General features: G+C 35.2%; 1 protein-coding gene across 2 annotated transcripts in view; it reads right to left on the reverse strand.

The window, feature by feature from the left end:
• The window catches only part of MRPL13 (mitochondrial ribosomal protein L13), a 35,518-nt gene that overhangs the window by 9,478 nt on the left and 6,903 nt on the right, over positions 1-19,137 (reverse strand). Inside the window, exons 3-6 of one of the 2 annotated variants that reach the window (XM_059043458.2) lie at positions 16,157-16,250; positions 13,454-13,514; positions 7,076-7,162; positions 2,095-2,216 (exon numbers count right to left, since the gene is read on the reverse strand). In XM_059043458.2, coding sequence (XP_058899441.1) covers positions 2,095-2,216; positions 7,076-7,162; positions 13,454-13,514; positions 16,157-16,250 — 364 coding nt within the window. The remainder of the gene's footprint in view (positions 1-2,094; positions 2,217-7,075; positions 7,163-13,453; positions 13,515-16,156; positions 16,251-19,137) is intronic. The other variant, XM_059043459.2, reaches the window with a different exon arrangement.

A 19,137-nucleotide genomic window follows, 5' to 3' on the forward strand; every position in this document is an offset into this window, starting at 1 on the left:
CAAAGGGTTTTAAAAATTGGTCAATTTCACTGATTCTGACATGAAGAATGAGTATTAAATTGGAGCATTTTAGTACCTTCATATGTTCTAAAAATTATTTCTAACCTCATTTATAAAAGCGGATAAAAGGCTACTCTATTTCTTCATTTATTCATTCAATAAATATTTGCTGAGTCCCTACTTAATGAGCCAGTCACTGTGGCGAGTGCTAAGCAAGACAACATACAGGTCCCTCATGGAGTCTCGTAAGGGAATGACATTAAACAGGTAATCATACATATATTCAATTACATTAGAATAAATACAGTAAGAGAAAAGGAACATGTACAATGAGACCCTATAAAGGGGGCCTAACCCAGCTCAAGGATTACAGGAAGGACTTTTGGAGGAAGTTTCATTTAAATGCTTCATCATCTGCATTTCCTTGGCATCTGTCAAAAGGTATAGCATGTAGTATAAACTCAATAAAAGTTTGTAAAATGGAATTAAATAATTGCTTTAATGGTAATTTTTCAAATGTGTGTCCTAGTGCTTATTATAGTGTCTTGCGCATAAGAGTGTCTTGCACATAATACATATTTGTTGAATAAATGAATAAATTAATGAAGCAGTTTACTTTTGTGGAAAGAACACAGGTTTTGGAAGCAGCTACAATTAGTTTCAAATTCAGGCTGTGCTACAAACCAGCCAACCTTTGGCTTAGTCTTAGAAACAGGAATAATGTATTTTATCTTATTGGTAAGAGAATTAGGTACAATGTATGCAAACCACCTAGCACAGTGCGGGGCAACTGGAAAGTGTAAATGATCACTAATAATATTATTTTGCTCATTATATGCAGATTTAATTAAAGGTGAACCTTATACAAGTCAGCAAAGTCAAAAAGATTTAAACAGAATACCCTAAAGGCCTCTGTGTGCAAAGAGTTGAAGTTATATACACACGCAATGAGAGTCAAGGATTAGATTCCTGGACATACTGGTAATCCTGGGAAAACTTAGGTTTTCACAAACCTATCTAGCCAAACAGCCCATTAAGAGATATGGATTTTCAGAGTACAATGGGTAAGTATCCTGTGGGAAGATTAGCTGTCTTTTGTAGATCAAGCAGCGAGGATGCGTGGCTCTCTCTAAACCTACTGTGTAAATTCTGTAAACATTTCTGAGCCCCTATCAGGTGAGGTACGGTTCTATGCACTGGGGATGTAACAATGAACAAAATGCAGCCCTTGCTTTTGAGGAGGTAAATGTGGTAATGACAGAGCTACACGGCAGGTGCTACAGCAGAAGATGGCTGAACACTTAGTCTGCTCTTGATGTTTAGGTGAGGCTTCTTAAAGGAGACTGACATCTGAACTAAGGTCTAAAGAATGAGTAAGAGTTATCCCAGAGGAGGAGGTGAGGGACGTGTTGTTTTAGGCAGAGGTAACAGCAGAACAAAGTCATGGAAAAGTTAAATTGCATAAAAAGGGTGCCAAGCTTACACAGTCTGCTATGCTAGACCAGCACAGTGGAGTGAGAAGAATTTAAGCTGATGAGGTTACAAAGAGCCTGGTAGGCCAGGCAAAACAGCCTGGAAACAATTAGATAGGACAGTATGTCAAATCTAAGCAGCTTTCTGGCTCATAGGTAGAGGAAATTGTAATAGAGGAGAGCAAAAGTGTTTTTTTATTTTGTTTTTCTATTTGGATTGACTGTAAGTATCCAGAATTAATGACTTTCATTAGATCATATTCTTGGCTTAGTGAAGCAATCTGAAAAAACAGAATCACTTTGTTTTAGGTAAGAACAATTCATTTATTATCCCAAGAGACTACAATCAATCCAAGTTATGTCATCCCAAACAAAATATCTGAAAATTTACAGGCATCTATGAACATCCTTGCACTTACCTAGCAAGGTCTTAAGACTCTGAGACTTTTGGTTCTACCATCTACATCTGGAGTTTATTTGTAGGTAGAAGCTGCAGAGTATCCAATAGAGTGAAAAGAAGTTCATTCTTCCTACCCTCAAGGATCTTATCATTTGGATAAGAAAACAGGAGATACTAAACTCAGGTTAAAAAACAAAAATAGGAAGGAAAAGAAAGACTTACGGAGACCAAACTCTTGGGAAAGCCTCTATTTCTTCTTGTGTGTACTCATCTAGACGTTTGGGCACTTTTCGTGGTTGAGGAAGCTCTTCCACTAAATTCTTAAGAATATCTTCTGGTATATCCTAGAGTAAATAAAAATTTAGGCTTAATTTTCTTAAAATATATTCCCTAGTAATAAATTAGTAATTCTCAGTATTAAAAAATAATAAAAGAATGTTTATAAAATGAGAACAACACAATCTTCAAATTAAAACTTTGTAAAAATCCCTGAAAAATACATTAAATCAGTGACATAAGTAATCTCATGACAGTAATACATTCTATATTTTAATCTTGACAAACCTATTCCTAATGATACATTAGATGTCTTCAATTTTGACAAGTATCCGGTCAATAAATTCTACTTTTTCTGAATATTGTTAAATTTTTCCCCTCCTTTCAACTGCAAAAAGGCACTGCTTTGGCCCATTCTCACAATGTTTCATCTGATGAGTGTATGCACAAGGTCTGTTGCGTCCAGTGCCACAACCTTTTTCAATTAATGCTCCATGTTGTTGCCAAAACAAACTTTCGAAAATGAAAATCTGCTGGATCTTTGAGTCATTTAGCCAACAAGCATTTACTGAACTCTTTCTATGAACTAGAAATTGTGCTAGGTGCTGAGTATATAAAGGAAAATAAAAAGATCATGGCTTCTAAAGGCTTGCAGTTTTAAAGAAGTCACTCCTTAGCTAAAAATCTCTCAGGATGAAGCTCTAACTCCTTAGCTAAACCAGGAAGCGCAGCTCTCCAACTTCACCCCTCCACAAATGCCCATGGCTTCTGAGTAAACAACCTCCTCACCTTTCAGGCGTTGGTCTACACTCAAATCCTGGTGCCTTTATTAATGGCACTGGCCCAGAACTACCTTCCCCTGGATATATATCCAAATGTTCAGAAAAATAAAAGGATAGGTAAAATATGAAAAAGTCCATAGAACTTGGGTAATGAAAAGCAAGCTGAAGAGTAAAGCATACATTTGAGAGGTATCTTAAAAGAACAGGAATTGGACTAAATAAAAGGAATGATAAAACGAAGAGCATGAATAACCAAAAGAATTAACATTTATATTGTGCTCATGGAACAAAATTAAGGGAAAGAGAATTATATTGTGGATCTGAATGATCAGTTAATTTTGGAGAGTCTATCAAAAAAAACAGTGAGATATCAGTATGGAAGTGTCCTATGGGCATTTCCCCAGGGATCGCAGATATAATTCCCTCTTTTCATTTTAGTGTGTTCCTAAACATTTTCAACAAAAAAGGACGATTATACAGTAAATTACAGTTGTCTGCAGAGGGCAATAGTATAACTGGGAATCAAATATCTGGGCAAGGCCATGGCATCGAATAAGTTATTCAAGATGTCAAGAATCAAAATACAATTTAAAAATAATTTTAGAGAATCACAGAGCTCTACTGCACTATAAACTCATTCTAAAACCTAATATGGCAAAAATTAAATATTTTTTAAAAATTTAAAATGACTTTAAAATTATGGTTTGGATAGGCTGGGTCACTATCAACATATACAAAACACAATAAATACTATTGAGAAGTGTTTCTTCACTGAAAAGTATTTGAAAAATATTTAAATTCCCTTCCCCAGCATATTCAAATATGCAAGTGTAAGCACACAGAATCAGAACAAGCAGAGGAAGCCTGGACACGTGAAATACTGTTAAGGGGTCCTTATTTTTTGCTTACTAAAGAAGTCTATCTGCCAGTTTGGTATTCACGAAAATGTATGACTATTTCACACTTCTTTGGGAAGCCATTACAAAAAAATCCTTAGCTTGTATTTGCAAAGACAATTATAAAAGTTGCCAACTGCTCACTCAGCATAGAGAGTTTGGGACCTAGTGGGTTCCTGGTAAATGTTTGCTGAATTGAATAGAATTTTGACTGAAATGAGCTTACCAAATTTCACCACTATTAAAGGAATCCACTAAAAGAATGGACAAAATCAATGCAAAGTTAGGATACACATGAAACTGGAAAAACTTTCTATTTATGCGTTTATGTCCTCTGCACAGAGCAGGTGGTGAACCTAAGAGGGAAATGAGGAAAAGAATAAAAGTAGAAAAAAGAAACGCAGGGGTGAGGTGATCATTTACTGTTTTGCAATTTTCCTCTTTATACTTTTTTTTTTTTGACCATGCCACGCAGCTTGCAGGATCTTAGTTCCCTGACCAGGGATCAAACCCAGGCCCTAGGTAGTGGAAGCGCGGAGGCCTAATCACTGGACCGCCAGGGAGCGCCCACTTTTTTTGCAATTTTTAAAGGAATTTCAAATCCACCGAAAAGTTGCCAAAATGAGTGAACACTCATCTAACCTTCACCTAAATTCACTGACTGTTCAAATAGGACATGATTGCTTTCTCTCTTTTCATCTATTCACAAACACGCACACCAAAAACATTCTTTCCGACTGCACCATTTGAGAGTAGTCTACAAATATTTCATCCCTAAATATTTCAGCATATATACTTCCTAAATATAAGAATTGTCTCCGATGCAACCACATTACAAATTCATGTTCAGGAAAACTAACGTTGATGAAACACCTTTCGTTCTAATACACAGTGTATATTCAAATTTCCCTGTTTCCCCACGGTCATGGCAATAAAAAATCTAGCAATCATTTTTGGAGAAATGGGCGCATTTATTTTATAGCCTGAAATTATTTAAGTAATTTATGCTGAAACATATCTACCTTATAGCTGATAAAAATAACATTACTATGTTTTTGTTCCTTGTAGAAATTATGGTTCCTAAAAGCAAATGAAAGTACAATCAGAAACAGGAGTTTTAAAATTCTTGTGATTTCATGCCCAAGGTCATTTATCCTTATATGATGATACTGCTCCCATACTTGTTACCTCAGAGGTAAAGTGAATAGTGGGAAATTATTCTACTCATTCATGCAAAGTAAAGGTAATAAATTAGCCACATTGATAAAAGCCTGAATAATTTACTCATGCATTATTTAAACTAACAACAGAACATACAAGTGTCTTGAACAGTTGTATAACTTTATATTCTGGAATGAATTCTACCTTACTCCTCTAGTAGGAACTATAAGGACAACAATTATAACCCATAATATTGATAGCAACTGGAACTTACTGTTCCAGGGCCTGGTCTAAGTACTCTACCAATGTTACCTCATCTAACCCTTACAGCAATCTTATGAAGTAGGTACTATTATTATGCCCATTTCACAGATGAGGAAACAGATAATAATGGCCATGAAGTCAGTAGATGGTAGGGCATGTATTCAAACTCAGGCAGTCTGATTCCATGGCCTGGACTCAACTATTTTATTATAGAACCTCTAGTGTTTCATTATATTATACCAGAGAGAAAAACCAAGTACTTATACCACCAGTACAATAGTTATGGATAAAAATGTCTATTTTTACTTTCAAGTACTGTTTAGCTGAACAAATTCTGAGTAGGAATAAGTATTCTCAAGTTAAATCATGGGAAATAATTAGCAACCAAAGCCGAGCTATTAATCTATGATTCATTGAAGCTACAGGTCACAAAAAAGTAAACTAAATTCATACTTTATTTGTAGTTCATGAAATTATCTATGAGTACCCTCAATTTAACAGGGGTTCTAATTACAGTTTCTTGTTCCAAACAAAGCAGACTACTGTTCCTTTTTCCAAAGAAAGCAGTTATTAAAATGAACATATAGAGCTTACAGACTTTTGGTTTTTAGTCCAATGATGGCTCACTTTATGATTTAAAATAGAAGCAATGGTTATTATAGTACATTCACTATAAAATGCAAAAAATATTTCAGAAGTTGACATAAAATTACTGAAAATATAACAATTTTTAAAATGAGAAAACATTTAATTAAAAATTTAAGAAAGCAGCTCAATATCAAAAAAACAAACCCAATCCAAAAATGGGCAGAAGACCTAAACAGTCATTTTTCCAAAGAAGATATACAGACTGCCAAGAAACACATGAAAGAATGCTCAACATCATTAATCATTAGAGAAATTCAAATCAAAACTACAGTGAGATATCATCTCACACCAGTCAGAATGGCCATCATCAAAAAATCTACAAACAATAAATGCTGGAGAGGGTGTGGAGAAAAGGGGAACCCTCTTGCACTGTTGGTGGGAATGTAAATTGATACAGCCACTATGGAGAACAGTATGGAGGTTCCTTAAAAAACTACAAATAGAACTACCATACGACCCAGCAATCCCACTACTGGGCATATACCCTGAGAAAAGCATAATTCAAAAAGAGTCATGTACCAAAATGTTCACTGCAGCTCTATTTACAATAGCCAGGACATGGAAGCAACCTAGTGTCCATCAACAGATGAATGGATAAAGAAGATGTGGCACATATATACAATGGAATATTACTCAGCCATAAAAAGAAACGAAATTGAGTTATTTGTAGTGAGGTGGATGGACCTGGAGTCTGTCATACAGAGTGAAGTAAGTCAGAAAGAGAAAAACAAAAACCGTATGCTAACACATATATACGGAATCTAAAAAAAAATGGTCACGAAGAACCTAGGGGCAAGACGGGAATAAAGACGCAGACCTACCAGAGAATGGACTTGAGGACACGAGGAGGGGGAAGGGTAAGCTGGGACGAAGTGAGAGAGTAGCACGGACATATATACCATGGACATATATATTTACCAAATGTAAAACAGAGAGTTAGTGGGAAGCAGCCGCATAGCACAGGGAGATCAGCTCGGTGGTTTGTGACCACCTCGAGGGGTGGGATAGGGAGGGTGGGAGGAAGGGAGACACAAGAGGGAAGAGATATGGGAACATATGTATATGTATAACTGATTCACTTTGTTATACAGCAGAAACTAACACACTATTGTTAAGCAAGTATATTCCAATAAAGATGTTAAAAAAAAATTTAAGAAAGTATCATCAGTGACTTACTTCATCTGGGAAAAGATGCAACCTCTGCATCAGAGTTCTTCGGTGAAGGTTTTTTGGCAGCATGCCATAAATAGCTAGTTTAACAATCTGAAACACAGATACATGGGGGACTCAATAAGAAAAATGTGACTGGGGATATAAACACAATAAGAGATAGTGATGAAAACGAGTGGGCTAAGATTCAATGGGAATGTGAAACTGAGACCTAAGCAGATAGGTGGCAGTAACAGAAAAGTAACTTTTATTATTTTGTACATTACTATTTTCTTTCGAATCTGTTTATTTTTATTTAGAAAAGGGACAAAAGGAAGACGTAACAGATAACTTGTGTATGTGTCAATTTTAGATAGAATAAGAAAAAATTCTTTAAGCTTTTACAAGAACCTGTGGCTCAAATAATCTATTACAGGGCTTCCCTGGTGGTGCAGTGGTTAAGAATCCGCCTGCCAATGCAGGGAACACGGGTTCCATCCCTGGTCCAGGAAGGTCCCACATGTTGTGGAGCAACTAAGCCCGTGCGCCACAACTACTGAGCCTGCTCTCTAGAACCTGCGAGCCACAACTACTGAAGCCCACGTGCTGCAACTACTGAAGCCTCCGTGCCTAGAGCCCGTGCTCTGCAACAAGAGAAGCCACCGCAGTGAGAAGCCCGTGCACTGCAACGAAGACCCAATGCAGCCAAAAATAAATAAATAAAGTTTTAAAAAATTTATTAAAAAAATAATAATCTATTACATACAGGTTACAGCAGATCCTAGGGAGGCTTAATCTCATTTCCTCAGGAATGAGATGGGAGATCAGGTTTCCAGTTCATAAAATGTGCCTGACCATACAGTCATGAGACTGACTCTGTAAGTCACCAATCTATAACAATGGTAATGGCTAGCATTCACTGAAAACTTACTGTGTGTACAGCGGTCACTGCATTACATTTGTTATCTTTTTTTTTTTTTAATATTTATTTATTTATTGATTGGTTGTGTTGGGTCTTTGTCGCTGTGCACCGGCTTTCTCTAGTTGCAGTGGCTTCTCTCGTTGTGGAGCACGGGCTCTAGGCGCATGGGCTTCAGCAGCTGCAGCATGTGGACTCAGTAGTTGTAGCTCGCAGGCTCTAGAATGCAGGCTCAGGAGCTGTGGCACACGGGCTTAGCTGCTCCGCGGCATGTGGGATCTTCCCGGACCAGGGATGGAACCCGTGTCCCCTGCACTGGCAGGCGGACTCCCAACCACTGTGCCACCACGGAAGTCCCTACATTTGTTATCTTGTTTACGATACTAAGTGCCACTTCACAGATGAGGAAACAAATTTAGTGAGGTTACAAAACCGCCCCCGCCAATTTCATGTATGTATTAAGTGGTGGTGCTGGATTCAATCCAGGTAAGTTTACTCCCAGAACAGACATACAGGACATGCAAACACACCAACAATGTGTTTCTCTCTGGAACTTTTCAAGAAGACAAAGTCCCTTCTCCCTGTCATACCCACTCCCAAGAGGGCAAACTAACCTTTTCATGATTTACTTTTCCCCTCGTTAAGGTTATCCTCACTGTTGGTGTGAATGTGATTTTATGTATGTTTTGTCAAGAGAAAGGCACGCAGTGTCACCTTGTGCTCCATAATTTTCTGGGGGGCCTCCTGGTATACAGTGTATACAAATACACTGCAAAAGCTTCATAAAACTAAGAGACATTTGGAGAGTCAAATTGATTATTTTCATCTGTACTCATATTTCAAGGATATCATTTGGCATGTATGAAACTAAACCCATTAAAACAATACACGTTGGAATAGGATTGCACTATAAGAGGATTTCCTGATCCTTTTATTTTCTCATCACATCAGACTACCTCACTATGTACTAAAGCTAATGGCATCCCGTATATATTTTCCATCTATTTTCTGTGTTAGTGCTGTTGAGACTTTATGTTCTGGAGAATATTTAAATACAGACTTACATTGTTAAAATTAAAAGCAATTAGAAATTCAGTTCCTGAATCACATAAGCCACATTTCAAGTGCAAAGAACATTTCTATCATAGCAAAAATTTCTCTTGGGCAGCGCTGATATTAGTCTTTAAAATTTTTAATGTTTTAAAAGTCTTTAGTAGAAAGTGACAATGTTAAGACTACTCATCATCGTGTCTGGATAAGTAAGTCATTATATCTTCTGAATATCATCCTAACAGCAATTTTGTTGCATTAGTAGGGTTACTTGGCATTTGGTTTTCATATTCTTAAAAATATTTAGTTGTATTTACTTGAATTAACAAGTTGGTATTTTAAAAATATGCCCTATTAAAAAATGCAAACATAACACTCAAATTAGAGAAAGCTGGAAAGTATATGAAAGGGTTACAAGCTGCCAGGTGAGAGAAAAAGGGGATGATAGACATACAAATATACATACCCCCAAAATAAATGTGACACAACTTGCATATGCAATGAAGTAATTCTAGCTGTATAGACTTAAGCATAAACTCTAAGGAATTCAGAAAGTGAGAAAGATAGAACAAGGTAAGGTTAATAAGTATTAAATACTTTCCTCATCTAATCTGTAACCAAGGGCACATGACATTTGTGTCACATAAAGTATCTTTATAAACTATAGGAGAGGGAATAAACATAAGAAAGGAACCATATTAGAAGAAAAATACAAGAACACAGAGACTCTTAAGGAAACTAAAATGTATGACAGAGGGAGAAAGGATATAAGGAAAGGGCTGAATCAGTGTATTTATTTGAGTTTAGAATTAGTGATCTATATAATTATAAAAATATATTGAAATATTTAAAAGCCTACTATTTAAATATGTTAATCAATGTACTTTACAAGTAATATTCCAAGATCGTACTAATAATCAGAAAGATGCTTCATGAAACAAATTCTCCTGAAAGCCACATATACCAAGTACCGATAAGCAAATTATGTCTGCTGGAAGAAGCCCTACTGTTCCAGAAAAACACTGAGTGTTTCAATCGGAAGTAAAATAACTGACCTCTTCCTTAACATGTCATTCTTTTTAGAAACACAATCAAAATTAAGACTTAAAAATAATTAAGATCTTTTAATGAGGTAAAAATTCAAATGGATTTAACTCTAAATATTTTCCAAGCCGTCATCAAACATGTTGCAATGCATTTCAGTCTTTGTTCATAAAAAATAATTTAAAACAATTTCTACAAAGGTTATCCAAAGCCAAATTCTTTTTTTTTTTCAAAGCCAAATTCTTAACCTCAAAAGTTGGACTATACTGCCTCCTAGTGTATAGTTAGCATACTGAATAAACTAGAAACTAATTTTAAAAACATTGAAACATATTTATAAGTATTAAAACTATAATTTGTTGTAAAAGTTGTGGTATATATTACCAGTAGCCCTAACAACTTTTTACTACTATTATATGCAGTCCATATTAATAGTCAAAATAGGATATTTTATTTGCCCCGGGATAATCTAAAGACACATGAATTATGAAGCAGAACATTAAATATTTCTTAAGAAGCAATTTCTGAGCATGTTTTTATAATTATAAAAAGTAAAAATAAACAGTAAAGCATGGAACGTGTAAATGTCATGTCAGACCTTATAATAATAAACATGCCCCCCCCACCTTTGCTAAGAAAATTATAGGCAGTACAACACCAAACAGATGGTTTGCATCCTGACAACAGACATTTATTTTTATTCACCATTTTAGGAAAGTAAAAAGGAGTGTCTTCACAGTCTAACACTTTGCTCATTTAAGTAAAAAGCTAAAACAGGTCCCAATGGGGAAAATGCTACCAAATCTAGGAGTACAATTTAAAGACTAGGTTATCAAGAGTTAAGGAGGAAAAAATAAAACTGTGAAATGGCAAAAGGAGGATCTGCTTTTAGCAATACTGAGGACAAGCATTTGGATTAGAAACTTCTCCCAGTATATAACTCTAATGATAACATAATAAACATTAGTGAAGTTAACGGTATTGCTTTTTAAATCTTTTTAAAAGCATGGAACTGACTAGAGGCCAAAAGTAAAAGAAAGAACAAAAGAGTCCTAGGGCTGGCATTGGCCTTGAAGGCATCAGTTTAGTGCAGGGCTTGGGTTTTAGAGGACTATGACTTTGGGGTTAGGAGGTAGGATCAAGATGACCTCATAAACCTAGTTTCTCAACAGAAAGGCAATACTCAGGGTGTTGAGTGAGCAAATGAAAAAACAGAAGTCTTTCCTGATAGATAACTATGATATGCTAAACTATGAACCGACCTTATAAGGCCCCAAATTCACCCTTTTTATGGGGATCAAAATCCACAGGTCAAAAGTATAGCTTAAAGAGGTCTTAGGATGCCATATATACATATATATATATATATATATGTATGTATATATAGATATATGGCCCCATGTACCTGCCAGAAGCTAAGTAAATCTTTTTTGAAGAAATTCATTTTTAACGTAGGTCTCAAAAATTCCCAGAGATGAAGTTCCAAGGTACATATACTTAAGTATCCTGAACAGAAACGATATATTGCAAACCCACAAAGACCACAAATATCAGAATCAGACATAAATGCTAAGAATTACATTTAATATCTTTAAAGAAATATAAGGGAACCAAAGTATGACAAAGGGAACAGAAGACTGTCAAAACCGACCAGCAAATTTGAAAAAGAAACAAACAGTAAAAGCTTAAAGAAAAGGAAAAAAAATACAGTAATTGAAATTAATTGTATATGTATGTATAATCTGATTTCCAAAGGGAAAGGACAGAGAATAAAGGGAGCCGATATTAGAAGATACATAGAAGAGCTGACGAATTTTCGGAAGACACCAATCCTCAAGCAAAACAAATAACAAAGCTCAAAAAGAAACATATAAAAACCAAAGCCAAAGAAAAGATCTTAAAAGTGTTCAGAAAGAAAAGACAGAATATGCGCAAAGAAACAATTAAAGTGACATCTGATATCAACAGTAATAATGGACACTAAAATCTATGTGAATAATAGTTTCAAAAAGCTGAGAGAAAAAAATCGGTTATCCTAGACTTGCATATAAAAGCAAAACTATCTTTCAAGAATGAAGGCAAAAATATAGCTTCAGACAGAAAAGGAGAGTTCACTATTCAGAATGTTATGATAGGAATGTCAACAAGAAGTACTTCGAGGAGAAGGACATTGATCCCAGTTACAAGAAGCAATCGTAAGCAAAGAAGACCATTAAGAATCAGTAACAGCATAAGACAATAACAATGCTGAATTTTAGGAGTTTTAAAAAATCTTGAACAGAGAAATCATACAGATTGAAAGGGAGAATAGGTATTAATAATCTTCTAGGGGCCTTAGATTTGATTTTGAGGAAAGTAAAGATATTGATTAATCCTAGACTTCTAATAAGCAAACTCAGTCAATCCAAAAGAAGGCCAAGAAAGAAGGGGATAAAAAAGAAAATAAAATCTAGCTCAGTAAAGTTTAAAATTAAACTGTAAAATGATATATGAGGCAAACAAAATTTAAAAATTGGATGATATAGCTATATTAATATATAAAAAGAACAGACCTCAAGTTGAAAAGCTTTACTGGAGTTAAACAGAGTCAGTATATACCTTGATCAATTCCTTAAGAAGATTATAAACCCAAACTTAAATTAATTCATCTAACACTAAATCTTCAAAACATACAGAGCAAAAAACTGACAGAACAAGGAAAAATTAATAAATCCACAAATGAGATTTTAACATAACTCACTCAGGTAATCAGTAAATCAAGTGAACAACAACAACAAAAGTCAGTGAGAATATAAGATTGGAACAACATACTTAGCATATTTGATACAATAGAAATATAAACATACATACACACATACATACATATATCTGTCTCCCCCAAACATTTTCAGCAATCATATCATATTCTAGGTGATCATGCGGATGTTAAGAAATTAAAAAGAAAAGCATCAAAATTCTTTGACTAAATGCAAAACATACTAAATAATAATTAGAAAACATATAGAATTGAATGATAATGAAATAATAATACCTATCAAAACTTGTGTGAGGGGCTTCCCTGGTGGCGCAGTGGTTGAGAGTCCGCCTGCCGATGCAGCGGACATGGGTTCGAGCCCTGGTCTGGGAAGATCCCACGTGCCGCGGAGCAACTGGGCCTGTGAGCCACAATTACTGAGCCTGCGCGTCTGGAGCCTGTGCTCCGCTACAAGAGAGGCCACGATAGTGAGAGGCCCGCGCACCGCGATGAAGAGTGGCCCCCGCTCGCCTCAACTAGAGAAAGCCCTCGCACAGAGATGAAGACCCAACACAGTCATAAATAAATAAATAAAATTTAAAAACAAACAAACAAAAAAAACCCTTGTGTGATATAATAAAAAATACTATAAACTTACTGCCACTGGATCCTTCTGGTGAAGCTGAGCAGCTGTTACTTGTCTAAATCCACCTGGGTAGCTATTAAAAGAAACAAAGACATTAAAATTGGGAGTAGGCTATGGTACAATATTCTTGAAATGAACATTCTTTTATAATATGAAAACTATTTTTATTATGAAATTATACTTGTTTCTTGAAACTATCCTGTTCATCAATGTCTTAAAAATTAAGCAGTAACCTATGCTATTTGAAATGCTATTCTCTTAAGTGGTCAAATTAGCAATCATTATTTCATAAAAAGTTCCATATCTTAGAAAATTTCTTGGCTAACTATTTATATTTCTACTGGAATTTAAAGTTATTTATCATTTATTCATTCACTCATTCAGTCAAACATTTTTATCACTGCTTAGTTTATCACTGCTTGAATTAAAAAAAATAGCAAAGTGCCAGAATGTTTCACATTCCCTGACAAATCAGACAAAGTGAATAAGCTAGGGGTCAGGTTTGGAGAAAATAGTGATAGACTACTTGGTTCTGAAGGCAAGTTAATACTCTAAACAAGTCGTGCTCCTGTTTCCTATTAACAGGAAGTCATATGTTGGTTCTAAGTAATAAAATATTTCATTGTGTTCAGATCAAAATTATATATAAAATGTAGATTAAAAAAAATATTTGGGATAGTACTAGAGGCATCTTGGTAACTTGAATACCCCAGATCCAGGTCTGGAATCTAGGTTTTGCCAGTGGCTACCAGTAAAATATTAGGCAACTCATTTCATCTCTTTATATATGAGTTTGCTCATATAAGAAAAATGATAATATCTGCCCCATCTACCTCTCAAGATTTTTATGAGAGTCAAATGACAGTGCTTAACAAATTTAAAACAAAAACAACATACGGATGCAAGGTTTTATTACACTGAATGGATGAATAAAGCCTTAATGATTTTTGAGGAAGGGAAAAATAAAATGTAAAGGCAGTAGACTCTGCAAGAAAAATATAAGATTACCTAAATATGATTCCTTTTATAAGTTTCTTTCAACAAGACTTGAAAACATTTTAAAGATGATTTAGAGAACCACGTTTTAGGAATAAAACTTAAGAAAGCAAATTTAGAAATTTGCTGAGAAAGATGGATAATTTTCAAACTGATGCTTTCATTTGCTTCATGGAATTTCAGCCTCAGAAAAAGAAATACCTGTCTAGACTTCTATTCCTGTATTCTTTCTCTCTGGGAAAAAAATACTTTATGTTTTATCACATTGTTATCTTGTATTTTCATATTTCTTTCCCAATTACCTGTAAATTTTATAAAACTTGGTTTCTATATAGAGATTTACCAACAGTAAAAACTACTAAAGATGGATGTGGATTCATTTCTGTTACATTAAATAAAGAGTTCATGAAAGTGTTTAAGTGTAGGAATGGGCAAAGGCTGGCTAATGGAAGCAAAATAGTTATTCCAAGCATTTAAGACCTACTTGGGCAAGAGAGGAAAAGAAACAGATGGGAATATCAAAGTCTGCCTGTCTAAGATGAAGGTGCACTTGGAAATAAAAAAGTAATAATTTTGATCAAGAATGAAAAGCCAACTTTTTATTGTGGTACGCGGGCCTCTCACTGTTGCGGCCTCTCCCATTGCGGAGCACAGGCTCCAGATGTACAGGCTCAGTGGCCATGGCTCACGGGCCCAGCTGCTCTGCGGCCTGTGGGATCCTCCCGGACCGGGGCACGAACCCGGGAGGATACATGGTTGAACAGCAGCATGTTTGAAAAAGACTTATAAGTTTTAGCTGATGGTGAACTCAGTGTAGCACATAGTGATATGGCCTTGAAGAAAAGTTCTACTACAATAGAAGATTGCATAACTGAAAGATGGTGGAGTCACATTATACCAGAAAACCATTAAAACACAGCCAGGTGAGTGTATTTAGTTAAGAAAGATACTGATAAGCAGTGACTGCACCCAGAGAACAGTGACCAAGATATAATGGAGATAAGACATCTGAACGGAAGCCATAAAAAGAACTTTGAAGGAACTACAGGTGTTTAGTCTAGAGAAAGGACAGATCAGTGGGTACTTGCTGATCATTGTCTCAAAACTATCTGAAGGATGTCATGTGGAAGATATAATTTTACACTGTCCAAAAAAGGACTAAGAGACCATTCTGAAAGCTGGAGAAAAACAGATGATGACTCAATAGCATTGAGATCTTCCTAAAATTTAGACCACATCAAAGGCAGAATGAATTGGGTGCCTCATGAGCTAGGAGATTGCTATTATTCAGATAGGCAGACCTACAACTTGAAAGGCATGTTGTGGCGATTTTAGGTATCTTCAAAACTTGGGATTTCACTCACCATTCTTTCAACATCTCATGTACTTTCAGAAGTTCAAGATGGTTCTGGAAACAGCAGTAAGATGAATGATAGGAAATAGAAAGAAAGAAGTGAGAAGACTGACTAAAAAATGAGAAGAATCTAGATCAGAGAGGTTATATGAAAAGCTTCCAGGAAAAACAAATATTCTCAGGTAATCATGAGTATTTGGTACAGTATTGCAGTTTTTCTGATTGAGTAAATCATACATGTGGCATGAACAAAATTGGTATTTTCTTAAATTTCAAAAAAATCTTTTTCTTTTAAATAAGACCAATAATATTCTTAAAGTAATATATTCAACTGCCTATCTTCCCTGACAAAAGCATTATCTTACCCAGTATGTGAGGAGTATACTTTTTGTTCCCATTTGTTTCCAGAAAATGCAATGTGCCTTGTGTTCATTATGACAACATGATCTCCACAGTCACCTAGATTTAAAAAGAATAAAGAAAAACAAAGATTTTATATGAAAATTCTTGACTTTAAGAAAAAGGGAGCTTGGTTTTTTATAAAGCTTATCAAAGTCCAAAAAACACATAAAAAATATAAAGCAAGTCACAATGCAACATCAAAATCATTGAATAGATTTGTTTCTCTTTCACATAACATCTAAGCATAGAAAGAGTTGGCTAGACAGTTGGAAAATCTCAACACTGGAAGGTAAAAGAGAATTCAATAAAGACGCCAATAACAATGACACATCTTTTAAAGGCAAACTATTGTTACTCCTATTTTCTCTGCCGATTAATAATTACACTTCATTAAAATGTACTATTAATAATTATACTTCACCACTTTTAAATATCTCATACAAATTTTCCCTTAAAAATAAAAGAGAAAATGAAAACAATATGCATATAGATGAAAAATGGTTTGTTTTACCAACAGGTAAATTGGAAACAAATGTAAAACATCACAATTGATTATTCTTTTCAAATTCAGAGAAAAGAATACTAGGATCTTATGCTTAACTACCAGTCCAAGGTTTTTTCCAAACACATTTAACTAGTTAAATTTAAACCACCACTAGCAACTATGAGTACACATATACTTGATGCAACAGATGATCTGAAAATCAAAATATATGTTTTGGATTAATTTTCCAGTGAAAAGTACCCCTAGGCCTGGCTGTTCATCTAAAAAAAAAACCTAAAAAAAACCTAACAAGTCAACATGTAAGTTTTCACAAGTCACTGTACATGACAAAATCAAGTAGTCAGAAACATTTATTAAGTGCCTATTCTAATAGAAAAACAAACTGCAAAAGATTCTTGAAGGTTATTTATTTGAAAAAAATCACCACTGAAAAAATAAGTATAAATAAGTACAGTATCTCAAAACTGAAGATTACATTATAAGAGTCTATGCAGAGCTTGAATTTGAATGACAGAATTTTCAGTGAGTTCACAGTTATATAAGACAAGGGTAAAGGAAAGAGGATAAAGAAGGTGAGTTTTCTTCATTAGAGTGTAAGGGAATCCAGGGGTGTGAAGGAAAGATCTGGGAATGGGAAGCTTGCTGTTAGCTGGGTGAAAAGAAAAGTTTGACTATTTGGCAAATTAAGTGACTAAAGTTCCCAAAAGTGACCCATGGTGGGCTACTAAGGCAGTTGGGCAAATGAACCTGAAGAACAAATGAAGAGGGTGAGAAGATACCTACACAGTCCCCAATAATGCCGAAATTACATTAGCTTTCAACCAGACACTTACAGTTGAAGCCGCTAAGGCTTGTTAAGATTAAGTGATTTGTCAAAGCTCACACCAAGGTATTTAACTCCCTGTTCAGGCTCTTTCTGTGACACCTATTTGGAGGAAAAATGGAATCTTTAACTTTCTAATAAACCTGAATTTATTTTTTAAGTGTTGTTTAAGCTTTAAATATGCAAAAAGCATTTTGCGCCATTCAAAACACATTTTTAGGGCTTCCCTGGTGGCGCAGTGGTTGCGAGTCCGCCTGCCGATGCGGGGGACATGGGTTCGTGCCCCGGTCCGGGAGGATCGATCCCACGTGCCGCGGAGCGGCTGAGCCCATGAGCCATGGCCGCTGAGCCTGCGCGTCCGGAGCCTGTGCTCCGCAGCGGGAGGGGCCACAGCAGTGAGAGGCCCGCGTACAGCCAAAAAAAAAAAAAAAACACATTTTTACTTCAAAAAGGATCTTTCAAGGGACATTACAAAGAATACCACAAATCAGGTGAAAATCATGTTCTTTCAGCTCTAAGGTATGAACATCTAATCTGGGAAAAATTATTCTCCCTTAATAACTTATGCCAAATCTCTACTGTATTTAATAATTCTTAGAAGCACTTCTCCACTGTCTCTAATTAAAACCAACCAGCAATTAAATCTTTTTTAACTGCACTATCTATTAAACAAAAGCCAATATTATGATTAAAGCCTAAAATCCTGGATACAGTGCAATCATTTCTATCTAAGTTTCTGTTAATCCAAATAAATAGATATATGTCATTTTAAAATTTTAATTGAAACATTTTATATTTTACAATATGCACCAAATACAAATAAATGGGAACTCTACTGCCTGATCAAGAGATGGTGGAAGTTAATTAATATCTTTCAAACTTAAAAACTTTTTTTTTAAAGTTAAAGTTTAGTAGTAAGCAATTTTTAGAGAAAGGAATTGAGTTTATTTATCAACTTAGATTTCTGACCTTATTTGATTTCTTTTTAAAATATTAGGTGCTAAATTAAATGGCCAAATAAAATTCAAACTAATTCAATCAAAGGGAAAACTCAAAGGTTTATGTCAGGGAATCTAAGGTCTCCTTCATCCAGTGCAACACTGCTTTTACATATTGGGTCTCCTTACAAGATGTGGTTTGAGACACGTTTGAAAAATAGCTGTTCCAATTTAGTGATAAGCAACAAAGTTTGGCTTTGGCCTTTATGTTTGCTTCCGGCCTTTATGTTTGTTTCCAGCCTTGAAGGACAAATGTCCAAATGCCTACTTCAACGTTATTTTTAGCATCCCTGAACTTCTGCAGGGCTAATGTGACAGATGATCATGTAAGTTACCACAAAATCTACTGAGTGTAAAGACGCTGTGAGAGGAACACGGTGTGTTGTTCAAATTTATGATAATATGTAAATATTTCTTCTAAGAGTCAGGCATTCTGGATATAACCTGGAGCAAAAAGCTTCAGTGCTTTGTACAATGATATTCTAGGAGTGAGATGAAGAATAAATGTGCGATTAAGACTGTAAAATTTAAACGACACATGGTTAACATTTGAAAGAGACTGACACAACTGAATAGTAAGAGAGAAAAATACATTAGCTTCATAACTTTATGAACAGC

The sequence above is a fragment of the Kogia breviceps genome, chromosome 17, assembly GCF_026419965.1.
Source record: "Kogia breviceps isolate mKogBre1 chromosome 17, mKogBre1 haplotype 1, whole genome shotgun sequence".
Taxonomy (NCBI): domain Eukaryota; kingdom Metazoa; phylum Chordata; class Mammalia; order Artiodactyla; family Physeteridae; genus Kogia; species Kogia breviceps.